Source organism: Sus scrofa, chromosome 5 (assembly GCF_054392235.1).
Source record: "Sus scrofa isolate SSC_HxYL_T2T_F1_AM1 chromosome 5, Sscrofa_HxYL_maternal_Yorkshire_Landrace_v2.0, whole genome shotgun sequence".
NCBI classification, from domain to species: Eukaryota; Metazoa; Chordata; class Mammalia; order Artiodactyla; family Suidae; genus Sus; species Sus scrofa.
This window is the reverse complement of record NC_139387.1, coordinates 10,006,637-10,030,465: the sequence shown is the minus strand read 5'-3', so window position 1 is coordinate 10,030,465 and position 23,829 is coordinate 10,006,637. Positions and strand designations below refer to the sequence as shown.

The 23,829-nt window shown below is 57.6% G+C and overlaps 3 protein-coding genes across 6 annotated transcripts; all 3 read left to right on the top strand.

Moving 5' to 3' along the window:
• Nucleotides 1-5,930: 5,930 nt before the first annotated feature.
• Nucleotides 5,931-8,113, top strand: H1-0 (H1.0 linker histone). Its single transcript, XM_003126037.5, has one exon. The coding sequence runs from the start codon at nt 6,209-6,211 to the stop codon at nt 6,791-6,793; it is 585 nt and encodes a 194-aa protein (XP_003126085.1). The 5' UTR covers nt 5,931-6,208; the 3' UTR covers nt 6,794-8,113.
• A 510-nt stretch (nt 8,114-8,623) lies between these two features.
• GCAT (glycine C-acetyltransferase) lies at nt 8,624-20,021 on the top strand. Of its 4 annotated transcripts, none has more exons than XR_014803069.1 (9): nt 8,624-8,845; nt 10,360-10,490; nt 11,864-11,965; nt 12,810-12,956; nt 13,673-13,769; nt 13,965-14,047; nt 14,255-14,426; nt 15,150-15,271; nt 19,754-20,021. XR_014803069.1 is itself a non-coding variant. In XM_013997525.3 (9 exons), the coding sequence occupies exons 1-9, from the start codon at nt 8,650-8,652 to the stop codon at nt 19,885-19,887; spliced, it is 1,242 nt and encodes a 413-aa protein (XP_013852979.1). In that variant the 5' UTR covers nt 8,624-8,649; the 3' UTR covers nt 19,888-20,019. The 4 variants fall into 4 exon arrangements, 2 of the variants coding, with proteins under 2 accessions (XP_013852979.1, XP_003126081.1); XR_014803068.1 differs by lacking the exon at nt 19,754-20,021 and adding an exon at nt 15,546-15,833; XM_013997525.3 differs by having other exon boundaries at nt 13,673-13,827; nt 19,754-20,019.
• On the top strand, nt 19,893-22,867 carry GALR3 (galanin receptor 3). Its single transcript, XM_003355348.5, has 3 exons — nt 19,893-20,021; nt 20,945-21,322; nt 21,950-22,867. The coding sequence occupies exons 2-3, from the start codon at nt 20,964-20,966 to the stop codon at nt 22,719-22,721; spliced, it is 1,131 nt and encodes a 376-aa protein (XP_003355396.2). The 5' UTR covers nt 19,893-20,021; nt 20,945-20,963; the 3' UTR covers nt 22,722-22,867.
• The last annotated feature ends 962 nt before the right edge of the window (nt 22,868-23,829 follow it).

The following is a 23,829-nucleotide window of genomic DNA, read 5'->3' as shown; positions in this document are numbered from 1 at the left end:
AAACAGCCATAAGTTAGTATCCTAAGGCTGCTGAAACAAAGTGTCCCAAACCTGGGGGCTTAAGACAACGTGAATTTACTACCTTACAGTTCTGCAGGTCAGGAGTCCACAGAGGGTCTCACTGAGCTAAAATCAAGGTATCAGTAGGTGTGTGTTCTTTCTGGAGGCTCTAGGGAGGATCTCGGGGGTTTTTTTGCCTTTTTTTTTTCTTTTTTAGGGTGGCGCCTTCGGCATGCAGAAGTTCAGTGGCTAGGGGTTGAATTGGAGCTGCAGCGGTCAGCCTATGCCACAACCACAGCAACTCCAGATCCAAAACGTATCCACAACCTATACTGTAGCTTGTGGCAATGCAGGATCCTTAACCTGCTGAGCCACCAGGGGACTCCCGAATTTTGTATTTTTAAAAATAGAACACCAAAAATTGTGTAAACATCACGTCTTAAAACAAACAAACAAACCAGGATGTGCTCTGACCACTGAGCCACAGCTGCTTGCACCATGGCTAACTCTCAAAAAGACACTGAGTAAAAGAAATAAGTCGCAGTGGCGTTCCCATCATGGCTCAGTGGAAACAAATCTAGCGTCCATGAGGACACAGGTTCGATTCCTGGCCTTGCTCAGTGGGTTAAGGATCTTGTGTTGCCGTGAGCTGTGGTATAGGTTGCAGATGCAGCTCAGATCCTGGCATTGCTGTGGCTGTGGTGTAGGCCGGCAGCTGCAGCTCTGATTCGACCCATAGCCTGGGACCCTCTATATGCCGCACATAAGGCCCTAAAAAGCAAAAAAAAAAAAAAAAGAAGAAGAAGAAAAAAAGAAGTCACAGAAAAAAATACCCATGATATGATTCCATTTGTATATGGTCCAAAACCAGGCAAAACTAAGGTATACAGTAGTGTATGGGGTTCAATACACATATAGGAAAACTATAAAGAAAAGCAAGAGACTTGTTTATAGAATTTTAATTTTTAATTTTTTGCTTTTTTTTAGGGCTGCACCTGCAGCACATGAAAGTTCCCAGGCTAGAGGCTGGATTGGAGCTATAGCTGCCGGCCCACACCAGAGCCATAACACCACAGGATCCAAGCCACATCTGCGAGCTACACCACAGCTCACGGCAACGCTGGATCCTTAACCCACTGAGCAAGGCCAGGGATCAAACCCGCATCCTCATGGATATTAGCCGGGTTCATTACGGATGAGCCACAATGGGAACTTCTGTTTCTAGACTTTTAGGTTAGAGGTCCCAGAGATGTGGTCAGGGACGGGGGCAGAGAGGGCTTCCGAGGGACTGATGCTGTTTCTCATGGGAATGTGAGCAAGGGAAACAGTTGTCTCCATATGGGGTTTAGAATTGTATGTATGTTGCTTACTCTCTTGCACAAATGATGTGTGTCATAATTTAAATTTCTTTTTTTAAAAATAACTGAATTAATTATTTTAAGGAACAAAATGTTAAGCTTAAAATTCTTCAGTGGTTTCTTACTGCAGAACAAAACCTACACCCCTCGCCTTGTCTTGAAGACCCACGTGCTCCAGCTGGCCCTCCAGTCTGACGGCAACTCCCACCGCACTCCCCATCCAGCCACAGGGCCTCCCCTGGACTCGATCTGCAACTCTACCCGTGACCTCTCTCCCAGGCCCTGGTTCTCGTCCTTATCTGCCCTTGCCCCAATCACAATTTGCAACGCTATCAAGGCCTTCTCCCTAGTGGACTCTGAGCCCTGTGAGATCAAGCCCGGTCTGTTCTGTTCACAGCTGGCACTCGGCCAGGGCAGGGAGTCCTTAAACGGGGGAAGAGGGAAGCAGAAGCTCTCGCTCCCTGAACTCCGAACTCCGGATTCTTCTATTTACCTGTTTCTCAGCATCTCTAGTCACGCATCTGGGAGGCATCTCACATCTAACCTAGCCAGAACTCTCAAACCCTCAGTCTTCCCTGACTCAGTTAATTACAGCTCTGTCTTCAATTGTTCAAGCCCAAATCCTTGGGGGCCTCCTGGGACCTGATCACTTCCCATCCCTCCCACTGCTGCCACCTGGGCTGAACTACCATGACTGCTCACCGGATTCCTGCAACAGCTTCCCAACCCTGCTTCTGTCCTTGCCCTCTACAGCCTCTTCTCCATGCAGCAGCCAGAGCTGACCATGGTTGACTATTGCCTGGGGCCCGCCATGTCCCTTCTCTGCCCAAAACTCTCCAGTGGCTCCCACCTCACTCAGAGTAAAAGCTAAAGTCTCTACAGCGACCTTACCTCCCTACTTCCTGGCCCTCGCCTTTTAAAAAAACGCATCTTCTCCTACTGTCTTCTTTCATTCAGCCACCCTGTACACTGCTGCCACAGGGCCTTTGCACTGGCTATTCCCTCTGCTTGGAAGAGTCTTCCTCCAAGAATAAGAAAGGCTCCTTCTCTCACCTCCTTTGAATCTGCTCACATGTCAGCTTCTTGATGAGTCCCTCTCTGACCACCTTCCTTAAAATTAAAAACAGCCCCCTCCCAGCACTGTCTGTTAGCTCCCCCTTACTGTGCTCTAATTTGGTCTTTGCAATTATGGCTTTTTCCACACACACTATATAATGGACTTTTTAATTTAGTCTATTGCTTATCTACTGTCTCCACTAGAATGTCAGCTCCACAAGGGCAAGGATCTCTTGTCTCTCATTCACAGCCCTATCCCAGTGTGTGGCACCTATAAACGAATACCTTAGAGTTCCAAAAACCAGAATGAGCAATGTCAGCAGTGGGAAAGTCATTGGCTTGGGCTCGGTCACCTGTCACTGTCCCCCAGGCCGACCCACCTTGGACAAGTCATTTAGCCATCTTAGATCTCCGCTCTGAAAAGTGGAACTGTTACGTGTAGGCTGGCACAGTCACACATGCATATTGGTAAAAACATGACCCCTGGCATTCTAGTGCGATTTATGCTTTTCTGTATAGGATTTCACTTCACCCGCACATGAACCCCAGAGGTTGGGAGAACCCCTTCCTGACAAGTAAAAACACTGAGGCCTTTTTTGACAAGTGAAAAAAACAGCCGGGAGTCCTGGGCCCCTCCCTAAACGAATGGATGGGCTCTGTCTGACCCCTTCCCCATGCTCCAGGCAGGTGGCAGAGCAGGGCTGGCCACTGAGGGACTACATTTCCCAGGAGGAATTGCCTGCAGCTCCTCAGGCAATTTTAAAGGGCTCGCGTTAAATGGGGCAGAGGGAGTTCTGCCGTCTGCTGGCCAGTAAACGGCTTGGAGCTTGGTGGGTACCCGAGAACATCCCGGCAAGGTGCGGGTGGGGCCGGCCCCAGTCTAGACGCCCCCCCCAGGCCCTGCAGTGTCAGTGAGGTAAGGTGAGGCCAAGCCAAGCTCTTCGTGCCCACCTCGGCCTCAGACCCTACACCCAACTCAGGGAGAGCCCCTCCCAGCAGCGCCCCCCTCCCCTCCATCTCCTCCAAGTCTCCAGAACCGGGTGGGGAGGAGGAGGGCGGTGAATCTCGCTGCCTGGGGGCTGAAGGGCTGTCCGCCGGCAGTAAAGCCCCGAGACCCCGAGACCCCGAGGCGACCCCTCCTCCCTTTTCCAGCTTCCGTTCCGGGAGAGAATTCACAGGTTGCTGGGAGGGCGGGGATGCAGGCAGTGAGAGCTACAAAAAGAAGCGAAGGTCTTGGGGCGCCGTGAGCCCCCACTTCCATCCCTCCTAGTCCCGTGACCTCCACGGTAAAATGAGGGTGATGGGGGCAGTGATTGCACGGCTGCCTCCCCAGGTGGGAGGAGCCAAGGATCAAGAAACGGAGAGTGCTGTGCAAATAAAATTATTTGCTCATCGTGCCACCGCAGTCATCCAGTCCTTATTCTTTAGACACGCGGGGACCTGGGATTGGGGGCGGGGGTGACCTGTCTGTGGAAGCACAGTGGGGAACATCTCGGAACCTGGGGCTGTTCTTTGTGGATGCCTATTTTTCCCATCTAGGTCTTAGTGGGAACCAGAATTGTCTTTGGAAAATAACCCAAACAAACCCACCGGAATGTTGTGTTTTCAAATCTGGAAACTTCGGGGTGATTGACATCAGCCAAAGGAGAAGGTTGACCTTTTGAACTACCCTGGCCCTTCTGTGCCACTGAGATAAGCTGTGAGGTGGGGGGAGAGGAATCCTCTACCGATACCGAGTCTCAGGACTCCCCCTCCCCCTTCCCAATCATCTGGATTAATCCATCCCTTGATGTGGGGGGGGAACCCATTAATGTCCCTGGTCTCAGAGACTGGCAAGTCCCGAAGAGACACCCCCCCCACACACCTTCCAATCCCCCCATCTAAACCCTCCAACCCCTGACCCCCTCCCCTCCTCCACAGCGGCTGTCTGCAAACAGCTCTGGGGGACTAAACCCGAGAGAGCCACCTTCAGTGTTTTGACCTGCTGTAAACCCCCACTACCAGGGTATTGTTTAAGCGGAAGAGTGAGGGGCCTCTGCTTAGGAAATAAAAGCAGGTTGTTGCGAGAAGGGGCTCAGGGAGCCAGGCCTGAGCATCCCGGCATCTCAACCTAGGACCCCTGCCAAGGGGGAGCCGCACGCAAGTAGGACATCCGTCGCAGACGAGGGGTCTCAGGAACTCGGGGGTCCTATCTGCTAGCCTCTGGACCCCTAAAGCCCCTCAGAGCCCCCAAGACTCCTTAGGAGCCGTGGCACCCCTGGTTTTCCTCATCTGTACCTGCCAAGCAGTGGGGGGGGGGAAGAAGTGTACAGTGTAACAAAGACACTGCATCTTCCCAGCAAAATGGCGGTGGTCCCGGCCACAGCTCTCTGAACAACTGCCACTCTCTGAGGATTAGTCAGGACTCAGGAACAGGACCCCCTCCTCGACCTCCCTCCCTGGAGCCCCGTTTCCCCAAGCTCCCAAAGCTCTCAGGGCCTCTCCTCATCCCCGGGGCCCCTGAGACAGTCTTTGGTTAGAGCCTGCGGGGCAGCTCCTTCACTGTGAACCGCCCCCCCTCATTGCCTTCAAGGAGCCCTGGGAGGGAGCCTGGACCCCCCCAGCTGGGCCCTAGGCGTGGGGGGCAGCGAACTCTGTCTCATGACACCCCCAAACTCCTGGGCTGAGGAAGGACTACAAATGAATTCCCGGCTAGGATATATGGGGGATGTGGGGGGTCTTTGAGGAGAGGGGGTGACTCGGAAGACCCTTCGTCACTCCCTCAGGGGACCCAGGCAGCACGGGGGGTCTGGCTTCAGGACAGAACCCCGACGCAGAGGTCAGGGGGCGCGGTGGGGGAGAGGAGACCGAGGAGGGGGCAGGGACAAAGTTTGAAAGTGCCCTTCCAACTCTTCCAGGGAAAGTTTGCCTGGGGGCCCCAAGGACAGAGAGAAGGTAGAGGTGCGGGTGGGCCCGGTAGCGGGATGACCCCCGAGAGGTGATCGGACCCTGGGGGAGCGACCCCTCCCCCCTGTCCCGGCTCGGCCCGGCTGGGAGTCGCCCGGCTCGGGGCCGCGTGTGTTAGTTGGGGCCGCTTTCCGGCCGCTCCGCCGGGCTGGGGGGTCCCGCCGCGGGCCGGGAGCGGGGCCCCCGGTAGCCCCAGGGGGGAGCTTTGCTACGGGGGGTTTCCCGCACCGGGGCGCCCCGGCCCCGCAGAGCCAGCCCCCCGCAAAGGGGAAATGTGCCGGCGCGCCGGCGGTCCTCGGCGCCGTTTGGGGCGCGTGGCGGGCGCGGGGGGCGGCGGCCGGGCCGGCGGGACGCCCGGCGGGGGAGCCCAGGGAGCCAGGCAGCGGCCCTGGGCGGCGGCGGGGGGCGGGAAGGCCCGGGCCGGGGGGAAAGGTCGGATTTGCTCGGCAGAAGAAACACAGATGGCGGCGGCGCGGCGCCATTCCGGGCCCGGAGCAGGCAGCCAGCAGCCCTGTCCTCACCGCGGTCCGCCCGCCGCCGCTAAATACCCGGATGCGCCGCCCGAGCGCCAGACGCGGAGCTGGGAAAAGGGAGGCAGAGGAGGCGGAGGCGGAGGCAGAGCCGGGCGCTGAGACCGACCGACAGACCCGCGGGGCCGGGCCACGCAGAGCCGGCCCAGCGAGTGCCCCCCCTCCCCGCGACCCGAGCCAGGTCCGAGAGGCGGCCCCCGGCCTGGCCTGGGAGCCAGGAGCGCCCAGAGCAGATCCCGAATCAGGCTTCCCTCGGCCTCCGACGAGGGCTGGCCCTTTGGAAGGCGCCTTCTTCAACACAGGACCAGGCAGGCCACCATGACCGAGAACTCCACGTCCACCCCGGCGGCCAAGCCCAAGCGGGCCAAGGCCTCCAAGAAGTCCACAGACCACCCCAAGTATTCAGACATGATCGTGGCTGCCATCCAGGCAGAGAAGAACCGCGCTGGCTCCTCGCGCCAGTCCATCCAGAAGTACATCAAGAGCCACTACAAGGTGGGTGAGAACGCCGACTCCCAGATCAAGTTGTCCATCAAGCGCTTGGTCACCACCGGGGTCCTCAAGCAGACCAAAGGGGTGGGTGCCTCGGGGTCTTTCCGCCTGGCCAAGAGCGACGAGCCCAAGAGGTCAGTGGCCTTCAAGAAGACGAAGAAGGAAGTCAAGAAGGTGGCCACGCCAAAGAAGACGGCCAAGCCCAAGAAGGCTGCCTCCAAAGCCCCAAGCAAGAAGCCCAAAGCCACCCCGGTCAAGAAGGCCAAGAAGAAGCCGGCTGCCACGCCCAAGAAAGCCAAAAAACCCAAGACTGTCAAAGCCAAACCAGTCAAGGCATCCAAGCCTAAGAAGGCCAAACCAGTGAAGCCCAAAGCGAAGTCCAGTGCCAAGAGGGCCGGCAAGAAGAAGTGACAATGAGGCTTTTCTTGTGGACACTCCTGCCTGTCTCCTGTTTTCTGTAAATACTTTTTTCTTCTCACTTGATCCTCATCTGCAACCCTTTGCCCCTTCCTCGTCTGACTTTATAAAGAGACAGAATTTGGATTCCTCAGAAATTAGGGAATAATTCATTTCTCTTGAAGCAGTCATGCAAGGACAGCAACGACAAATCTCTGTAATGATGTACTTCTATTTTGTTTTGTTAATTTGTCATTAATCTACTTATGGTTTGGGGGATTTGGGTGGGTTTGTGTGTTTTGTTCAGTTGGATGGTTGATTCATTCGGAAGGTAAAAGTGGGGGGAGAATGGGGCAAGGTAGCTTGTGGCAAGATGACAGGGAGCCCAGCCTTGGTAAGGTTTTAAGTTGAACACTCCTCGTGAGTTGCAGAACGTTAGCGGAGAGGAGAGAGGTGGCATCAGTGGGACGGCAAAGGAGGGAGCAGGGGAAAAAAAAAAACAAAAAACCCTGTCTGGGCTGATTTGCACCTCCCAGTGGTGAGCAGTGGGGCATCCACATCCAGTTTCCTTCTCACTTCTGTTCCTTTGCCCCTGTAGCCTCCCTATTGTCCTAGGTGAGGGGAGGAGGTCAAAATGACAGCTGGTCCTAGAAATTGTGGCTTCTCAGAATCAGCTGGAGACTAGCTATTGGGAGACCTCTGTGGCTTCCGAAGGTCTCCTGTGAAACAGCAGAGGAAGCTTTGGGGGAAGGGTGGGGAGTGGGTCAGCCAAGTGCCTCAGAGTGCCCTGTTAAAACTTGGTTTTTTTCCACACCATCGGATTGCATCCTAGGAGGACCTTTTTTCCTTTTCGCCTGATTTTTGGTTCCTCCTGTACAAGAGATGGCTTTGCCAGGTGGTCGGCCGGGGCTCCAGCCCTGCCACCCGCCACTTAAAAACCTCCTGACCTCTTTACTTCTGAGTCTTTTATGAGTAGTTGTAGATGGGGGAGGAGGGGGGCGGGGAGTGGACAGTGAGACATACTGCAGTTGACTTTGAATTGCTAAGTAGTTTTACAGAGCTAGGTCTGTGTGTATGTGTGTATATGTATATATACAATCTAGGGCTAGGACTTAACGTTTCACACCCGGGAGCTGGGAGAAAAAACCTGTACAGTCTTTCCCTTTTTTGTAATAAAATGGGAAAACGCGCAATTGTGCGTCCTTCCCCTCCCCCCCCCCACCATCCCAACCCCCTTTTACTTTTTAAACAAGTGTTATTTGTGCCGGGAAGAATTTGCTGTCTTTGTAATTTTGAAACTTTAAAATAAAATTGAAAAAAAAAAAAAAGGAAAAAGCCCGTGCAGTGTGTTTTTCTTCACTTCCAAGCCTGGAGGAGAATGCGTAGCAATCGGATGGGCAAGGAGTGGGGGAAATCTCGGGGGCGTTTGCACCTGAGAATGGGGGAGGGTTCCAAGAGCTCGACAGAACCGGGGCAACCCTGGGGCTAGAGCGTACAGAATGTGCTTCAGCCCGCTTCCCGGCGCCTGCCTCCCGCTCCCGTAGGGCATCCCCTTAACCTTCCGAGTGCTAAGTGTGCAGGCAGGGGATGGGTGGGGGTCTGGAGGCCCGGACGCGCGTTCCTCCGCCCCGTCACTTCCCCTCCCCCTTTGAGGACAGCTCCAGTCTCAATTTACAGACCAATCCACTTTCGTCCACTGCGGATCCCGCCAGGCCCCGCCCGCCCATCCCTGGGTCCGCCTCCCCTGCCCCAGTAGCGGGGGCCCCTCGCTCTGATTGGCTGTCGGGGCCCAGCCCCCGCCACGTGATCAGGCGGTGGTCTCCGTGCGTACAGCCCGCAGCGGGCAGGCGCGCTCCGGCGAGGTGGACGCGATGTGGGCCGGCCGCATCCTCTGCGCTGCCCTCTCCCGGGCCCCCCGCGGCTGTCGCCCGCAGTCAGCGCTGGCTCAGCTGCGTGGCATTCTGGAGGAGGAGCTGGAAGGCATCCGCGAGGCTGGCACCTGGAAAAGCGAGCGGGTCATCACGTCCCGTCAGGGGCCGCGCATACACGTGGACGGCGTCTCGGGAGGTAATGGACCCCGCTCCTGCTGGGAATCGTCAGACCTGGCCAGGCGTTCGAGGGCCGTTCTGAGGCTTGGGCTGGAATGGAGGTCCTGGAGGCCGTGGGCGGGCAGGAGCACCTGCACAGGTCGCTGCTGTACCCTTCCCCATCTGTCAGGCCGACTTGTCGACTTGTCGGCTTCCCGCGGTTAGCTCTAACCTGGTTAACGCGAAGGGAGGTAATTTGCCCTTAAGCCCCTTTTTGATTCAGAGGGCACGGCTGGCCCGAGATCAAGCGCTGTGAGAATGTGAGAAAAAAAAATAGAGAGATACCAGCGGGCTCTCACTCTTCCGCTTCAAGGGAGGGTGGTGAGAAGGCGGCAGCATGAACTTCTGCGTTTCTGGAGCCGCTGCTTTGTTCAGGCTTCTATTAATTGCTGCACTTGGACTTCTGCAAACTTCAAAACGTGGGGATGACCAATCCCATTTACAAACGAAGAAGCTGACCCTCAGAGATGTGAAGTGGCTGGCGGGAAAGGCCCCAGCCAGCTGCAGGCAGAGCTGGGCTTTGGTTTGGTTTGGCATATGGAACTAGCAGGTCAGCTAACTGGCCAAAATCACAGTGAGCAAAGGGCTCCAGGGCTGCTGCAGAAGTCACACCATGAATTGGCCCACCAGGCCACCCTTGTTTCTGTCTCACACCCCACAGCTTGTCTGTGCCTGGCCCCACCAGGTGGAGGTGCTGGTGACAAGCGGACCCCCAAACCTGCCATCTGCCCAGGAAATGGGCATGGACTCCTTGGTGCTGTTGTGCTCGTTTATAAAACAGAGGTCCCTGGAAGGCCCTGCCTTGCCCTCAGAGAAGCTTGGAGCTGGTCAAAAGATGGGGAATGAGGAGAGCGAGGCTCTTTTCCTGCTTTCGCCTCTCCCAGGCTGAGTAAACCTTGCCTCCTCTGGTCAGCTGTGCTCGCTTTGGGCTTTATAATTCAAGGGTCAGGTTCTGATGCGCTTCTCTACTAGGCAGCAAAGCCAGCCGTGTGGAGCGTGGGGACCAAGGCGGGCCTCTGACCCAGCTGTCCCCTGTCATCCACGAGGAAACCAGGGCCCAGACGAAGGGTTGCTGGTGAGCTTCAATGACAGGAGAAGCCAGTGAGGAACGGCCGGTTCCGCTTTGGGTGGAATGTGCAAAGTCCTTTTGTTTGTTTTGTTTTTTAAGTTTTATTGAAGTAGAGCTCGTTTACAATGTTGTGATAATTTCCGCTGCAAAACCAGAGTTTAAACTCCTCGTTCTCCGAGGTGCTGCTGTGAGGGTCCCTATCTGTCCCTCCTTTTCCTGTAACTGTTGGACTCAGTGCTTCGCTGGGGCTCCCAGCTCCCCCTCCTGGTCTCTGCCCCAGGACACATCAAACTGTGTGCTTCTTGCCTCCTCAGGGGCGAATCCAGGTTCATTTCCTCTCTGAGCTCCCAAGGCCTGGCACTGACATCTTTCCAGGTCCTTCTTTGTCCTGAGCTGCAGTGTCTGTCCCCTGTCCTCTACCTCAGGAATCATTAACTTCTGTGCCAACAACTACCTGGGCCTGAGCAGCCACCCCGAGGTGATCCAGGCAGGTCTGCAGGCCCTGGAGGAGTTTGGAGCCGGCCTTAGCTCTGTCCGATTCATCTGTGGGACCCAGGTACAGAGCGGCCGGGGGCGGTGGGGATGGTCCCCAGCGTTGGGCACTGACCCCAGATGTTTGCTTCCACTGTCAGCAGGGCTGGTTTTGCCGGCTCAGCTCCTCCCAGCACTCTAGGCCCACGCAGCCCCAGAGCTGTCTACGAGAAGGGTGGGCTTCAGGCTTCTGTTTTGCTGTGCAGCCTTGGGCGAGAGACTCTACCTCTCTGAGCATCCATGGCCCCACCTGCAGAGCTCCTTACACCTGTTTCTGTTCAGGAAAGGAAGACCAGCAGGCAGGAACTGAGATGGCCTGGAGCTATTCTGCCTGAGCTTGGTTCCCAGAACCGCCGTGTATTGGTTCTATTACTGGGGAGAAAGGTTTTCCTTCTCTGCGCCTCCAGGCCTTCTTGGGTAAAGTGGGGATAATCGTACTTCATGAGATTATCTCATATGAAAGAGTTAATACAGGTAAAGATGCTTAAAACAGTGCTTCGCACAAGTAGAGCTCCATATATGTTGGTGATTAATTTTATTTTGGAAATGTTACAAAATGAACTTATATAAACATGAAAGTCATAGTGATGACTGTGTACCAGGGGCGACTCTAAGAAATTACAAATATTCACTCATTAATGCTCATAAGAATCCTCGGCCATGACTGTTACTCTTGTCGGTCTTGTAGAGCTGAGGACACTGAGGCCCAGAGAAGTTAGGTGATTTGCCCAAGGGCACACAGCCGGTTGTGGGATTTGAACCCTGAAGACCTAGCTCAAGAGTTGGTGCTTCTGGAGTTCCCATCGTGGCTCAGTGGTTAACAAACCCGACTGGTATCTATAAGGACACCGGTTCGAGCCCTGGCCTTACTCAGTGGGTTAAGGATCCGGCATTGTCGTGAGCTGTGGTGTAGGTCACAGACAAGGCTCAGATCCTGCGTGGCTGTGGCTGTGGTGTAGGCCGGCAGCTGCAGCTCCAGTTTGACCCCTAGCCTGGGAACTTCCATATGCTGCAGGTGAGGCTATAAAAAGAGGAAAGAAAAAAAAAAGACTGGAGGCCCAGATTAACCTAGAATTAATTTTGGAATCCACTTCTTTGCCTTTAAGCAACCAAAAAAAGGCACTCCGCTTGATATCAGGGAGACACAGCTTCCTTTGCCATTAGCACCCATAATTCCACCATCAGACGCCCCAAAGAAAGACTGACCAGGAAGAGGGGCCCCTGGTGGGCCCCAGTCCCTCGAGGGGAACCACATGTCAGATTGCTGCTGGCTCTGGGTGAGCCCTGGTGGGACAGAAAGAAGGGAGAGGATGGTTGTGGCATGCTAAGCCTCTGTCCCCAGAACTCGTCCCGTGTGGCCCCCCAGGCATGAATACCTCTGTTACTTGCTTGCTTCAGAGCATCCACAAGGATCTGGAGGCGAAGATCGCCCGCTTCCACCAGCGGGAGGACGCCATCCTCTACCCCAGCTGTTTTGATGCCAATGCCGGCCTCTTTGAGGTATGCGAGGCCGTGAGTGGGGCTTGGTGAGGCTGCCAGGCCGTGGAAGGCTTGGGAGTATGCGGTTAGAAGAACTTGGCAGGGGCGTCCTTGTGTAGGGGCAGCAGGTTAAGGATCCAGCGTTGCCACAGCCTTGGCGCAGGCCAAAAGTGTGGTGCAGGTTCAATCCTTGGCCCAGGAACTTCTACCTGCCATGGGCACAGTCAAAAAAAAAAAAAAAAAAAAAAAAACAAGAAGAGGGAGTCCCCATTGTGGCTCAGCGGGTTAAGAACCCGACTAGTATTCATGAGGAGGCGTGATCCATCCCTGGCCTCGCTCAGTGCGTTAAGGGTCTGGTGTGGCCCTGAGCTGTGGTGTAGGTCGCAGGTGCAGCTCAGATCTGCTGTGGCTGTGGCTGTGGCATAGGCAGGCAGCTGCAGCTCTGAGTCAGCTCCTAGCCTGGGAACTTCCATGTGCTGCAGACGCAACCCTAATGGCCATTTCTTGTGGAGGTCAGCGTTGAGCCAATAGGTCTCCCGGAGGAAACTGGGGCTTAGAAGGAGGCAGCTTCCTGGGCATTTGGGGTCGTGGGGGGGGGGTTTAACCTACATCAGCTGGAAGTCTGAGGGCGTTAGAGGCCAAGCAGGCACCAAACATATTCTCACCTGCTTTCACTAGAGCCAGGCCCCTGATTCAGCCCAGTCCTGGGCCTCTGGGGACCCAGGTAGAGGCAGAGGGCTCCTTGCCTCTCTGACCAGAAGAATTTCCCGGCCGGCAGTGAAATATTGATTCGGGGGACTCAGGAAGGGGGGGAGACCCCCAGGGTGGCTGGGTGACGGCTCTGCTCCTAACTGCCTCCCTCCAGGCCCTGCTGACCCCAGAGGACGCGGTCCTGTCGGACGAGCTGAACCATGCCTCCATCATCGACGGCATCCGTCTGTGCAAGGCCCACAAGTACCGCTACCGCCACTTGGACGTGGCCGATCTGGAGGCCAAGCTGCAGGAGGCCCAGGTGGGGCAAGGCCTAGTGGTTCCAGGGGCATGGACAGGGCTGAGCCTCCACCTGGGCCCCCCCCCGGAAGGAATCGAGGCTTGGAGAGGCTCACTCCTCCCTCACAGGCAAACGGCCCGAAAGTTCAAAAGAGCCAAGATTTGAAGTTCCTGTTGTGGCTCAGCGGGTTAAGAACCCGACTAGTATCCATGAGGATGTGGTTCCATCCCTGGCCTCGCTCTGTGGCTGTGGTGTAGGTCGGCAGCTACAGCTCCGATTCGACCCCTAGCCTGGGAACTTTCATATGCCACAGGCATGGCCCTAAAAAGAAAAAAAAATACAAAGCCAAGATTTGAACCCACATCCTCAGACCCAAAGCTTTTTTCTATTGCATGATGCTGCCTTGAGTTTGAATAAGCCGCTGTGTGTGGAGGCCCCTGCTTGGCATCATAAGGGTGGGATGTGCTTATGGGTAGAACTGACCCCACCCCACTCCGCCCTCTGGGAGAGGAGACTGAGCCTTCTCACTGCCCAGTGCTAAGACTGCCCTGGAAGAGACCGGTGAGGCTCAGAGAGGCCCGGATGAGGGCGAGGAGGTACCAGCCTCCACATGGTGGTGCTTTGTGCTCACCTCGGTACTGGGCACTGGGCAAGGTGCACCTTTAGAGCCCCAAGCAGCGCAGAGAGTGAGTGGTGGCTCACAACACCTGCCACCACCTTCTGTATCTTTCCTGCAGAAGCATCGACTGCGCCTAGTGGCCACTGATGGGACCTTTTCCATGGACGGTGACATCGCGCCCCTGCAGGACATCTGCCGCCTTGCCTCTCAATATGGTGCCTTGGTCTTTGTGGACGATTGCCATGCCACCGGCTTCCTGGGGGCCACTGGACGGTGGGAGCACACGGCCCTTGAGGCCTTGGGTTGGACTTCTCAGGGAGGGTGGGAAACCGGGAGGCCAGCCCCCAAACCCAACCCATGATCCTGGGTGCTCAGGTGGCCAAGGGTGGCAGTGGCAGCTTCCCTTGCAGGGGCACCGATGAGCTGCTGGGCGTGATGGACCAGGTCGCCATCATCAACTCCACTCTGGGGAAGGCGCTGGGCGGAGCCTCAGGTGCCTGCAGGCTTGTGGCCCTGGGCTCCCCTTATCCACATGTGGGGGGGCCCTGGAGGGGCCTCAGGGCAGGGAAGCAGGGAGACCTGGGGCTGCAGGGACAAAGACAGCGTGGACTGTCCTCTTGGGGGGGATTTGGGCTAAGCTCTGGCTGCTGGTCTCTCACTGTGCCCCCCACCCCATCCCCACCTCTGCCCTTGTTCCCAGGGGGCTACACGACGGGGCCTGGATCCCTGGTGTCCCTGCTGCGGCAGCGTGCCCGGCCCTACCTCTTCTCCAACAGCCTGCCACCTGCTGTTGTCGGCTGTGCCTCCAAGGCCCTGGACCTGCTCATGGAGAACAACGCCATCGTCCAGTCTATGGCAGCCAAGACCCAGCGGTGCGGTCCCTGGCGGGGTTGGGCAGGCTGCGGGGAGGGAGCTGGTGAGGGCCTGTCACAGGGTGCCCGCACAGGCCCACAGTTCCCTGCCTGCAGGCCCTGCCTCTGCTCAGACCGTGTCCCCAGCGGGTCGCACGGGGACTCAGCTTCCCTTAGCTGAGGGCTGCCTCCTCTTCTCTTCTCTCTGTCTCTGCCTCGTCCTTCCATTTCCTGGTTTATTTCTCTACACAGGGCCCTAGGTCTCCCCCTTCTGTGCAAGGCTGTCTTCCCACCTCCCTTTTGTTTTTTGGTTTTTCTTTTTCTTTTCTTTCTTTTTCTTTTCTTTTTTTTCTTTTCTTTTTTTTTTTTTTTTTTTGTGGCCTCCCTGCAGCATATGGAGTACCTAGGTGAGGGATTGGATCCGAGCTGCGGTTGCAGCCTATGCCACAGCTGCGACAACACCAGATCCCCAATCCACTGTGCCAGGCCGGGGATCGAACCCACATCCCAGTGCTCCCAAGACACTGCTGATCCCGTCGTGCCACAGTGGGAACTCCCCACCTCCCTTTGTGGTCTGCCCATTCCTCTGCCTGGCTCCCCATCTCCCTCTCTGAGTTTGCCTCCGTCTGTCGGTCCCTCCTAAAGACTTGGCCACACTCCTTGGATCACATGCCCATTAAGAGCAGGTGTGAATTGCCCCCCACCCTACCCCCGCTACCTGTGACACCCAACCTGTGCCCACAGATTCCGCAGGAAGATGGAGGCTGCCGGCTTCACCATCTCAGGAGCCAATCACCCCATCTGCCCTGTGATGCTGGGTGATGCTCGGCTGGCCTCTTGCATGGCAGATGACATGCAAAAGAGAGGTAAGGGGCGGCCGGGACAAGGGAAGTGGCTCTGGGTCCTAAAAGAAGAGGAGGGAACCCCCAGACTGTGAATACCCCCGTGCCCCCACCACCACCCTCTTAAACCAGCTGTCTGTCCTGGTTTGAAAACCCCAGGCCCTGAGGCAGTGCCATGTCTGAGAGTTTGGGCAGCTCCCTGCCCTCTGTGAACCTCAGGCAGGTAGGCCTGTTTGCCATGCCCCCAAGGCTTGTCTGGCCCTGGGGAGCCCCAGGTTGACGCGCTCTGCCCTGCCAGGCATCTTTGTCATCGGGTTCAGCTACCCCGTGGTCCCCAAGGGCAAGGCCCGGATCCGGGTCCAGATCTCAGCCGTGCACAGCGAGGAGGACATTGACCGCTGCGTGGAGGCCTTCGTGGAGGTGGGGCGGCTGCACGGGGCTCTGCCTTGAGGCCCAGGGAGTGACAAGCCTCCCAGGGACAAAGGGGCCCTTTGAGCCAGCTCTGAGTTCTGTCAAAGTCCTGGGGCCAGGCTGGGGCGAGGCCTGTGCTTGTGGCCACAAGTGAAGCAACAGTGTGGAAATGGCCTGCGCTGCGTTGGTCTGCTTTATTTTCTCTCTGGTCGAAGAAGCGGGGAGGAGCTGGGGCTCCGAGCACAGGCCCGAGGACTGCAGTAGATCTCAGAGCTGCAGAGCTAGGACGGGCCCCCTGCGGCTGGGGTGACAGAGGCGAGGGCCATCGTTTGGCTCAGTTGGATTGTGTGTGGCCATAGAGGGCAGCTGAGGGCCTGCAGGCCCCTTCCCCCCCACCCCCAGCTCTGCAGCCCAAGAGTCTAGCTTTGGTGAACATGTCCTCTGCTTTGCACCCAAACGATGCCCTGTAGCTGCCCTGGTAACAAGGAGCTGGGCGCCCAAACCCATGTGTGGGAGAAGCAGAGGAGGCGGCAGTTCTACGGAAGAGAATGTCTGTCACTGCTGGAGAGGCCGCTGACGGTCTGGAGCCCTGTGTTCCGGCCCACTTGTCCCAGCCTCTGTGGCCTCGGGCAGGCTCCCTCCCCTGTGTGTGCCGCAGTTTCCCCCACAATGCCAAGAGTGGATGTGGTATTGTTATCACCATATACCAGTGGTATTACACGTGGGCCCTTCCATCCCTGTGCTCCAAGGGCCTGCTGACTTATGATCAGCCACCAGGGGGCGCAGCGAGCTCAGGCTCCGGATGCTGTCGCGCGCCCCCTCCAGCCTTCTGGCCTGGGACTCGCTGTTCTTGCCTCCTCAAGGCTTGCTGCTCCACTGCTGGAGATGACCCTCCCCTTCCCACCATCACAGCCCCCCACCCCCCACCCAGCCTTCTCTCTCCATGGTCTTCCCCACTCAGCCTCATGGGCACCTGGTGGCACTAAAGGATGAGTTCTGAGTCACCGCAGCGCCAGCCTCAGCCTGGTGTGGCCTTGGGAAGCTCGTCGTTTGCTGGAAATAGGGCCGGGGGATGGGAAGGCCCTTCTTTATTAACAATGGGGATCACGTCTCTGGCGCCCCCCCACCCCTGGCCCTCCCCTCAGCCTGGATGTCGGGATGGGCAGTCTGGGCAAGCTCGGGCACAGTCCTGCAGAATCTTAACTCTGGGACTCTGAAAATCCTAGCCTGTGATCCCGAGGCGCTTGAGACAGGTCCAGGAACTTGGGGTGCTGAGGGATGCAACCCCAGGGAAGGGGGCTGCTGTGGCCACATCAGGGGCACAAACACATGCCACTGTCACCATGGGGAGGGCACCTGGCACCACCTGCACAGCAGGTACACCCAGCCTGGTGCCAGTCCCTGGTCAAGCCAGCAGTGCCAGGCCAGCAGCTTGGTGTTCATGGTCTGCCCGGGCCCGCAGGTCGTAGTGGGCCGCGTGAGCCTCCAGGGGTGACATGTTACAGTTGGTGAGGCTGAGATGAGACAGCCTGAGCCAAGGTCCAACAGCCACAGCAGTGTGCGCCACCTCCGCTTGTAGCTCCTGGGCACTGGCACCAGCATTGTGCTGCCTGGGGGTAGCAGTAACACTGTGACACCGTGGGCCGGCATGTCATGGCAGGGTGCCACATCCGTGGCCAGCTCTCAGCTCAGCATGTGAAACTGCTCTGGCCTAGGTCCACCACAGGACAGCTCCTCTGCCACCGTCTAGAGGGGTCATAGGAGGTGCCAGCAGGCACGACAGCAGCTTTGGGCGCACATGCTTGGGCTTGGGGGCATACTGGTCATTGCTGGAGGCCAAGATGGGCTATAGGTCTGAGGGCCAGCTGTGGACAAGCCCCACTTCCATGTCCTGCAGGGCCCAGGTCTCCAGGGAACGCTCTCAGGGCGCGTCATCTGTCCTCTATGTTGGGCCCGGGGTCCAAGGCCACAGCAGCCAGGAGCAGCAGTTGCAGTAAGGAGAGGGGACAACTTGCTGGGCGCCCTTCCTGCCTGCGCCACAGGAGGGCCCTCTGGACACTACGGTCCTCCCTTCTCTTCTGCTGTCCTATCAGCAGCTCAGGCTTGTGGCTTCTGGGAGCTCTGCCTTAATACTGCCCTGGCCCATCCAGAGCCCAGCCTCCTGCAAGGAGGGGCCTGGGGGCTCCTAAGAAGTAGGAGAACAGCGTGTCCGGGATCTCTGGAGCTTCAGGGTTAGACATGCCACGTTTGACAGTCCAGGCTTCTGGGAGTCTTAATAGTGCATTACTTTCATACGGGCTGCTTGGGGACCCCTGACTCAAGGGTTCTGGGAGTTCCCATTGTGGCACAGCGGAAACAAATCCGACTAGGAACCAGAGGTTGTGGGTTTGATCCCCGGCCTCACTCAGTGGGTTAAGGATCCGGTGTTGCCATGCGCAGCTCAGATCCTGCGTTGCTGTGGTTGTGGCGTAGGCTGACAGCGCTAGTTCTGATTTGACTCCTAGCCTGGGAACCTCCATATGCCTCAGGTTCAGCCTTAAAAAGACGACAAAAAAAAAAAATGAAGAGGGAGTTCTAAAATCCCACCACTGGAGTTCCCACTGTGGTGCAGCAGGTTAAGGATCTGGCATTGCAGCTGCAGCTCAGATTCGATCCCTAGCCCAGGAACTTCCATATGCTGTGAGTGTGGTCATAAAAACATAAAATCCTACCAAAGTCTAGAATCCTGCTTTTTTTTTTCTCTTTTTCTTTTTGGTCTTTTTAGGGCCACACCTGCAACATATGGAGGTTCCCAGGCAAAGGGTTGAATGAATGGGAGTTGTAGCTGCCATCCTACGCCACAGCCACAGAAACACCAGATCCAAGCCACATCTGTGACCTACATCACAGGTCATGGCAATGTCGGATCCTTAACCCACTGAATGAGGCCAGGGATCGAACCCACATCCTCATGGACACTAGTCAGGTTCATTACCACTTTAGAGAAGCCTGAGCACTGGAGAAAATCCCCAGGGCCTGCGGGAAGCTAGTGCTGAAGTCTTTTCCCTGCTTCAAAGGCTGTGATTGCAAGGCCGGCTCCAGCAGCATCCCCTCCGATGAACTCCTCGCCCTTTCCCGGACTTCTTGATGCTACCCAACCCTGCCAGCTTCTAGAAAGACTCCACACAGTGCCTGCCACCTCTTCTCTCCCTCAGTTCACTGCAGCCTGCCTTCTGCCCGCCCCCCCACTTGTCTAGTTTAACAACGGCCACCTCGTTGCTAAATCCAAGGCACTTTGCCCCCAAGTGCTAACCTCCGGCCCTCTGGAAGCTTGTGGCCATGTGGCCTGCTCCGCCCAAGGGTCTGGGCCAGCGCTCCAGACCAAACCATACAGCTCTTTCCTAGTGACCTCTTTGGCTCTTGCCTGGACAAGAAGGCTCTTAAGGGGTCTCATTAAATTGCTCCCTCCTCTATCCATCCTTTTAAGCACAGGCCATAATAAGTGCAAAATAAATGAGCAGGGTGTATCCCTGCTCTAGAACCTTCTCTAGTTCCCCATTGTCCCCAGGCTAAAGCCAGACTCTGGTTTGGGGGGCACCCTGCAGCATATGGAGTTCCTGCCACAGTTGCAGCTGCAGCAAGGCCAGGTCCTTTAACCCACTGTGCCAGGCCGGGTATCGAACCTGCGACCTGGCCCTGCAGAGGTCCCGCCAATGCCGTTGCACCACAGCGGGAACTCCTAAAGCCAGACTCTTTGGACAGGCACATAAACCCTCCAGTCTTCAGGCAGACTGAACCCCTGGGGCAAGTTTAGGGGAGCTGAGAGGTCTGGGGGTTCTCAGGGCCGGGGGGCGGTGTCCTGTATCTGAAGTCTGCAGAAAAGGGGCTCATGTTCTGGTTCCCTGGTGTGGGACACCCAACTCCTCGCTCAAGATTAGACGTCCTTTTGGAGCCTGGATTGGAGCCCTACTTGGAGCAGGGAGGGAAGAAGACAGGACTGGGTCATCAGGCAGGACCCCTGGAGGTGAGAGAGCTAGGAATGCGCTGGGCCCTGGGCACAGAGGGGTTAACTACAAAGCAAATCTCAGCGAGATCAATGGGTTGTTCTTGCTGCAGAAAGAGGCAGAAGCAACGCAGAGAGGCAGCGAAGAGCCAGGCAGAGGAGCATGTCACCTGGGGCAAATCAGGGACTGAGGAGGAGGTGGCTATTTCGGAGGGAGTGCCCAAGTCTGGCAGAGGAGTGGCCTTAAAGGAGAAGAGGAACCAGTGGGAGGCCAGCCTGTACCTTCGAGGAAGCACCAAGGGGCAGCCACGGAGCCAGGAGGAAGCTTCAGCCTGGCCGGTTCACCCAGGATCAAGCAGGAGCTCAGTGCCCTGGGTTGAGGTGCGTGTTGCCCATCTTGGGCTTTGAGGGGGGTGCCGCATGCTGGGGGTGGGGGGAACGCAGGTATCCCCTTCCTTCCCTCCTCCCTGCCTAGCCCCCTCACCCTTAATTCATCCAGCCCCTAGAGGTCCAGGCATGCTGGGGGCCCACAGGTAGCGGCCACTGATGTGGGCCATGCGGTGGGGCATAGACGGGAGTAAGCCCAGCTTGCACAGATGCTTGTACAGATGCACGCACAAGCGCCTGCATGCACGCACATGCACACACACACACACACAGGTTACGGGCTCTCAGATAAGCACTCCAGCATGGGAGTCGGTACCAAGGTGGCAGGAGCCTCAGATCTGCCACTCAAAGTGTGATATGTCCCCTCTCTGAGGCTCAATTTCCTCATGTGCAAAAAAGGGGCAGCGACTTACATGGTTTAGCCAGCTGAGCCACTCTGGTGCTCTCATTAAACTGGACTATCCAATGACTCAAGGATGTCGCTGATGTTTGGCTGAATTGACCCATGTCTAAAAACCTTCCCTGTATTTCAGATCCCCATTGAAAATTCGCCAGCTCCTGGGGTTGGTGCTGTCCCTCCGCCCACTGCCCCCATCCTCACCTACCTTGCCTGTGTCTTTATCTGCATCAGTGGTTGGAGGTGTCAAGGAACTAATCAGCCCTTCACCACGCTCTAGGCTATAGGAGGGTTCCCTAGGAAACTGAGAGACCCCTCAGACACCAACGTGACTTTGCCAGGAGCTTGCACAGCAGGTCTCAGTGATAACTTTTGTCTCTGTTCCCCCCACCCCCAACTCCTAGCCCCCTCACCCACAAGCTTCCAGCCTGGCCAGCCCCAGGGGAGGGGAACTAGACCCCTGAGTTGGGTGACCAGAGCTGGGGGCTCCTGCCTGAGGATTCCACCTTCTCTTCCTCAGGTGCCCATCTGATGAGGAGATGGCCGATGCCCAGAATGTTTCACTAGACAGCCCAGGAAGTACGGGGGCTGTGGCAGTGCCTGTGGTCTTTGCCCTCATCTTTCTGCTGGGCACAGTGGGCAACGGGCTGGTGCTGGCGGTGCTGCTGCAACCTGGCCCGAGCGCCTGGCTGGAGCCAGGCAGCACTACGGATCTGTTCATCCTCAACCTGGCAGCGGCCGACCTCTGCTTCATCCTGTGCTGTGTGCCTTTCCAGGCCGCCATCTACACCCTGGATGCCTGGCTTTTTGGGGCCCTCGTCTGTAAGGCTGTGCACCTGCTCATCTACCTCACCATGTATGCCAGCAGCTTCACCCTGGCGGCTGTCTCGGTGGACAGGTGCGCTGTGCCCGGGACCTGGCTGGGTCTGGCTGGGGAGGGGAGACCTGAACAGCTTCTTACTGGCCTTAGAAGGAGGGGGGGACCAAACAGGGAGATGGGAGGGAGAAAAAGGAACACTTTCCTGTTCCCCCCCCCCCCCCATCAACCAGCCTCTGGGCACCTGCAGGACATACGCAGGGGATCCTCCACTGGGAGCTTCCTGAAAACATCTCTGTCTCCCAAGTGTCAGCACAGGGCCTGGCACAGTAGTAGGGGCTTTATAACCGTGAAGTGAGTGGCAAAAGGAACGCACGAATGAATTCATTAAGTATTTTATTTCTGCCTACCCCTGCCCGGGTTGTGGTCAGACCTGTTTTCAGGGCTTGAAACTTGGGGTCCAACCCAGGCTCTCTCTAGCTGATGACGACCTTGAGCCCCCGACCCAGCCCCGATAGGTGCCAGGCGCTGCCCTGAGCGCTTTGAGCTCTGACTCCCTTCCTGGTCATCATTCCTCACAACTTCCCCTCCCTGCCCGGCGCTCCATCACCCCGAGGTTCAGATACAGGCATCCAGGCGGCCGTGGAGCTGGGGCGCTGGGGCGGGCTGCCCGCCCTCCGGCCGCGCTGACGCCGCGCCCGCCCGCAGGTACCTGGCCGTGCGGCACCCGCTGCGCTCGCGGGCCTTGCGCACGCCGCGCAACGCCCGGGCCGCCGTGGGCCTGGTCTGGCTGCTGGCGGCGCTCTTCTCGGCGCCCTACCTCAGCTACTACGGCACCGTGCGCTACGGCGCGCTCGAGCTCTGCGTGCCCGCCTGGGAGGACGCGCGCCGGCGCGCCCTCGACGTGGCCACCTTCGCCGCCGGCTACCTGCTGCCCGTGGCCGTGGTGAGCCTGGCCTACGGGCGCACGCTGCGCTTCCTGTGGGCCGCCGTGGGCCCCCCGGGCGCGGCGGCGGCCGAGGCCCGGCGCAGAGCCACGGGCCGCGCGGGGCGCGCGATGCTGGCGGTGGCCGCGCTCTACGCGCTCTGCTGGGGACCGCACCACGCGCTCATCCTCTGCTTCTGGTACGGCCGCTTCGCCTTCAGCCCGGCCACCTACGCCTGCCGCCTGGCCTCGCACTGCCTCGCCTACGCCAACTCCTGCCTCAACCCGCTGGTCTACGCGCTCGCCTCGCGCCACTTCCGCGCGCGCCTCCGCCGCCTGTGGCCCTGCGGCCCCCGCCGCCCCCGCTGCCCCCCGGGCGCCCGCCGCGCCCTCCGTCGCGTCCGCCCGGCGTCCCCCGGCCCCGCCGGCTGCCCCGGGGACGCCCGGCCTCGCGGGAGGCTGGCGGCGGGCGGCGGCTGGGGCGGGGAGCCGGGTCGGGAGCCCGCCCGCGGCGGAGAGCCTGGACGAGCCCTGCCTGCCCCGGGACCGGAATAAACCTTATCCGCCTCCACTCTGCTGGGTGTCGGTCCATCAGTGTGTCGTTCCCCTTCCTCCAGGGGAGGACGTTTCTCTGAGAAGCAGGGGCTGGGCCGGCTCAGCAGACAGCCCTGGGCGGTGCAAATGGTTCACCGTAGGGCCGGCCCCCTAGCCAGGCAGCCCCCAGACCAAGGGCACGGCCAGTGCGGCAGGAAGGAGCGCGGTCCCTCTGCCCATCGCCCCAGCTCGGTCAGCGTCTTGTAAGCTCTGCTTCCTCCTTCATTCTCCACCAAGCCCCTTCTCCCTCCTGATGACATTCTTCCGTCTGATGATCAAAAACAGCTTTCAAGGTGGAAAGAATGAGCTCCATTATACAGATGGGAGACATCAAGAATCAGAGAGATTTTGGAGTCCCCGTCGTGGCTCAGCGGTAAGGAATCTGACTAGTAACCCTGAGGTTGCGGATTCCATCTCTGGCCTCGCTCAGTGGGTTAAGGATCCCGTGTTGCGAGCTGCGATATAGATTGAAGACAGCGGCTGGGATCCTGTGTGGCTGTGGCTATGGCCAGCAGCTGTGGCCTGGATTGGACCCCTAGCCTGGGAACCTCCATATGCCGCAGGTGAGGCCCTAAAAAAGCAAAAAAAAAAAAAGAAAAAAAAAAAAAAAAAGAAAGAAAGAAAGAAAGAAAAAAGAGATTTAGTGATTTGTCACACTAAGTGTGATAAGTGTATGAGAGGTTGGATTCAAACCCACTGCTGGTTCATCTTTTCTGCTCAGTAGAACCGACTTCCCCTCTGGGGCCTCTGTTCTCAGTTCCCAGGGTGTCCCAGGTTTTTTTTCTTGGTCCTCCTGATAATGCATCAGGCCTCTTCCCTAACCCTGCAGCCCCCCGTGCTTGACTGGATGCCCTTGGAAACCTCAGAGGGTTCCCAGCCCGCTTCCTTAGGAGAGTTCTGTTCAAGTGCTTAGGATAGTGGGTACCTGATGGGCTTGTCCCGGCCATTAAGTCCCAGGCCCATTGCCAGACCCAAACTCCTTCCATTATTCCTTTGGCCGTTTGGTTCAGGGGAGACACTGAGCCATACTCGGGCCCCAGCTGGCCTTCCAGCAGCCCCGACTACCCTG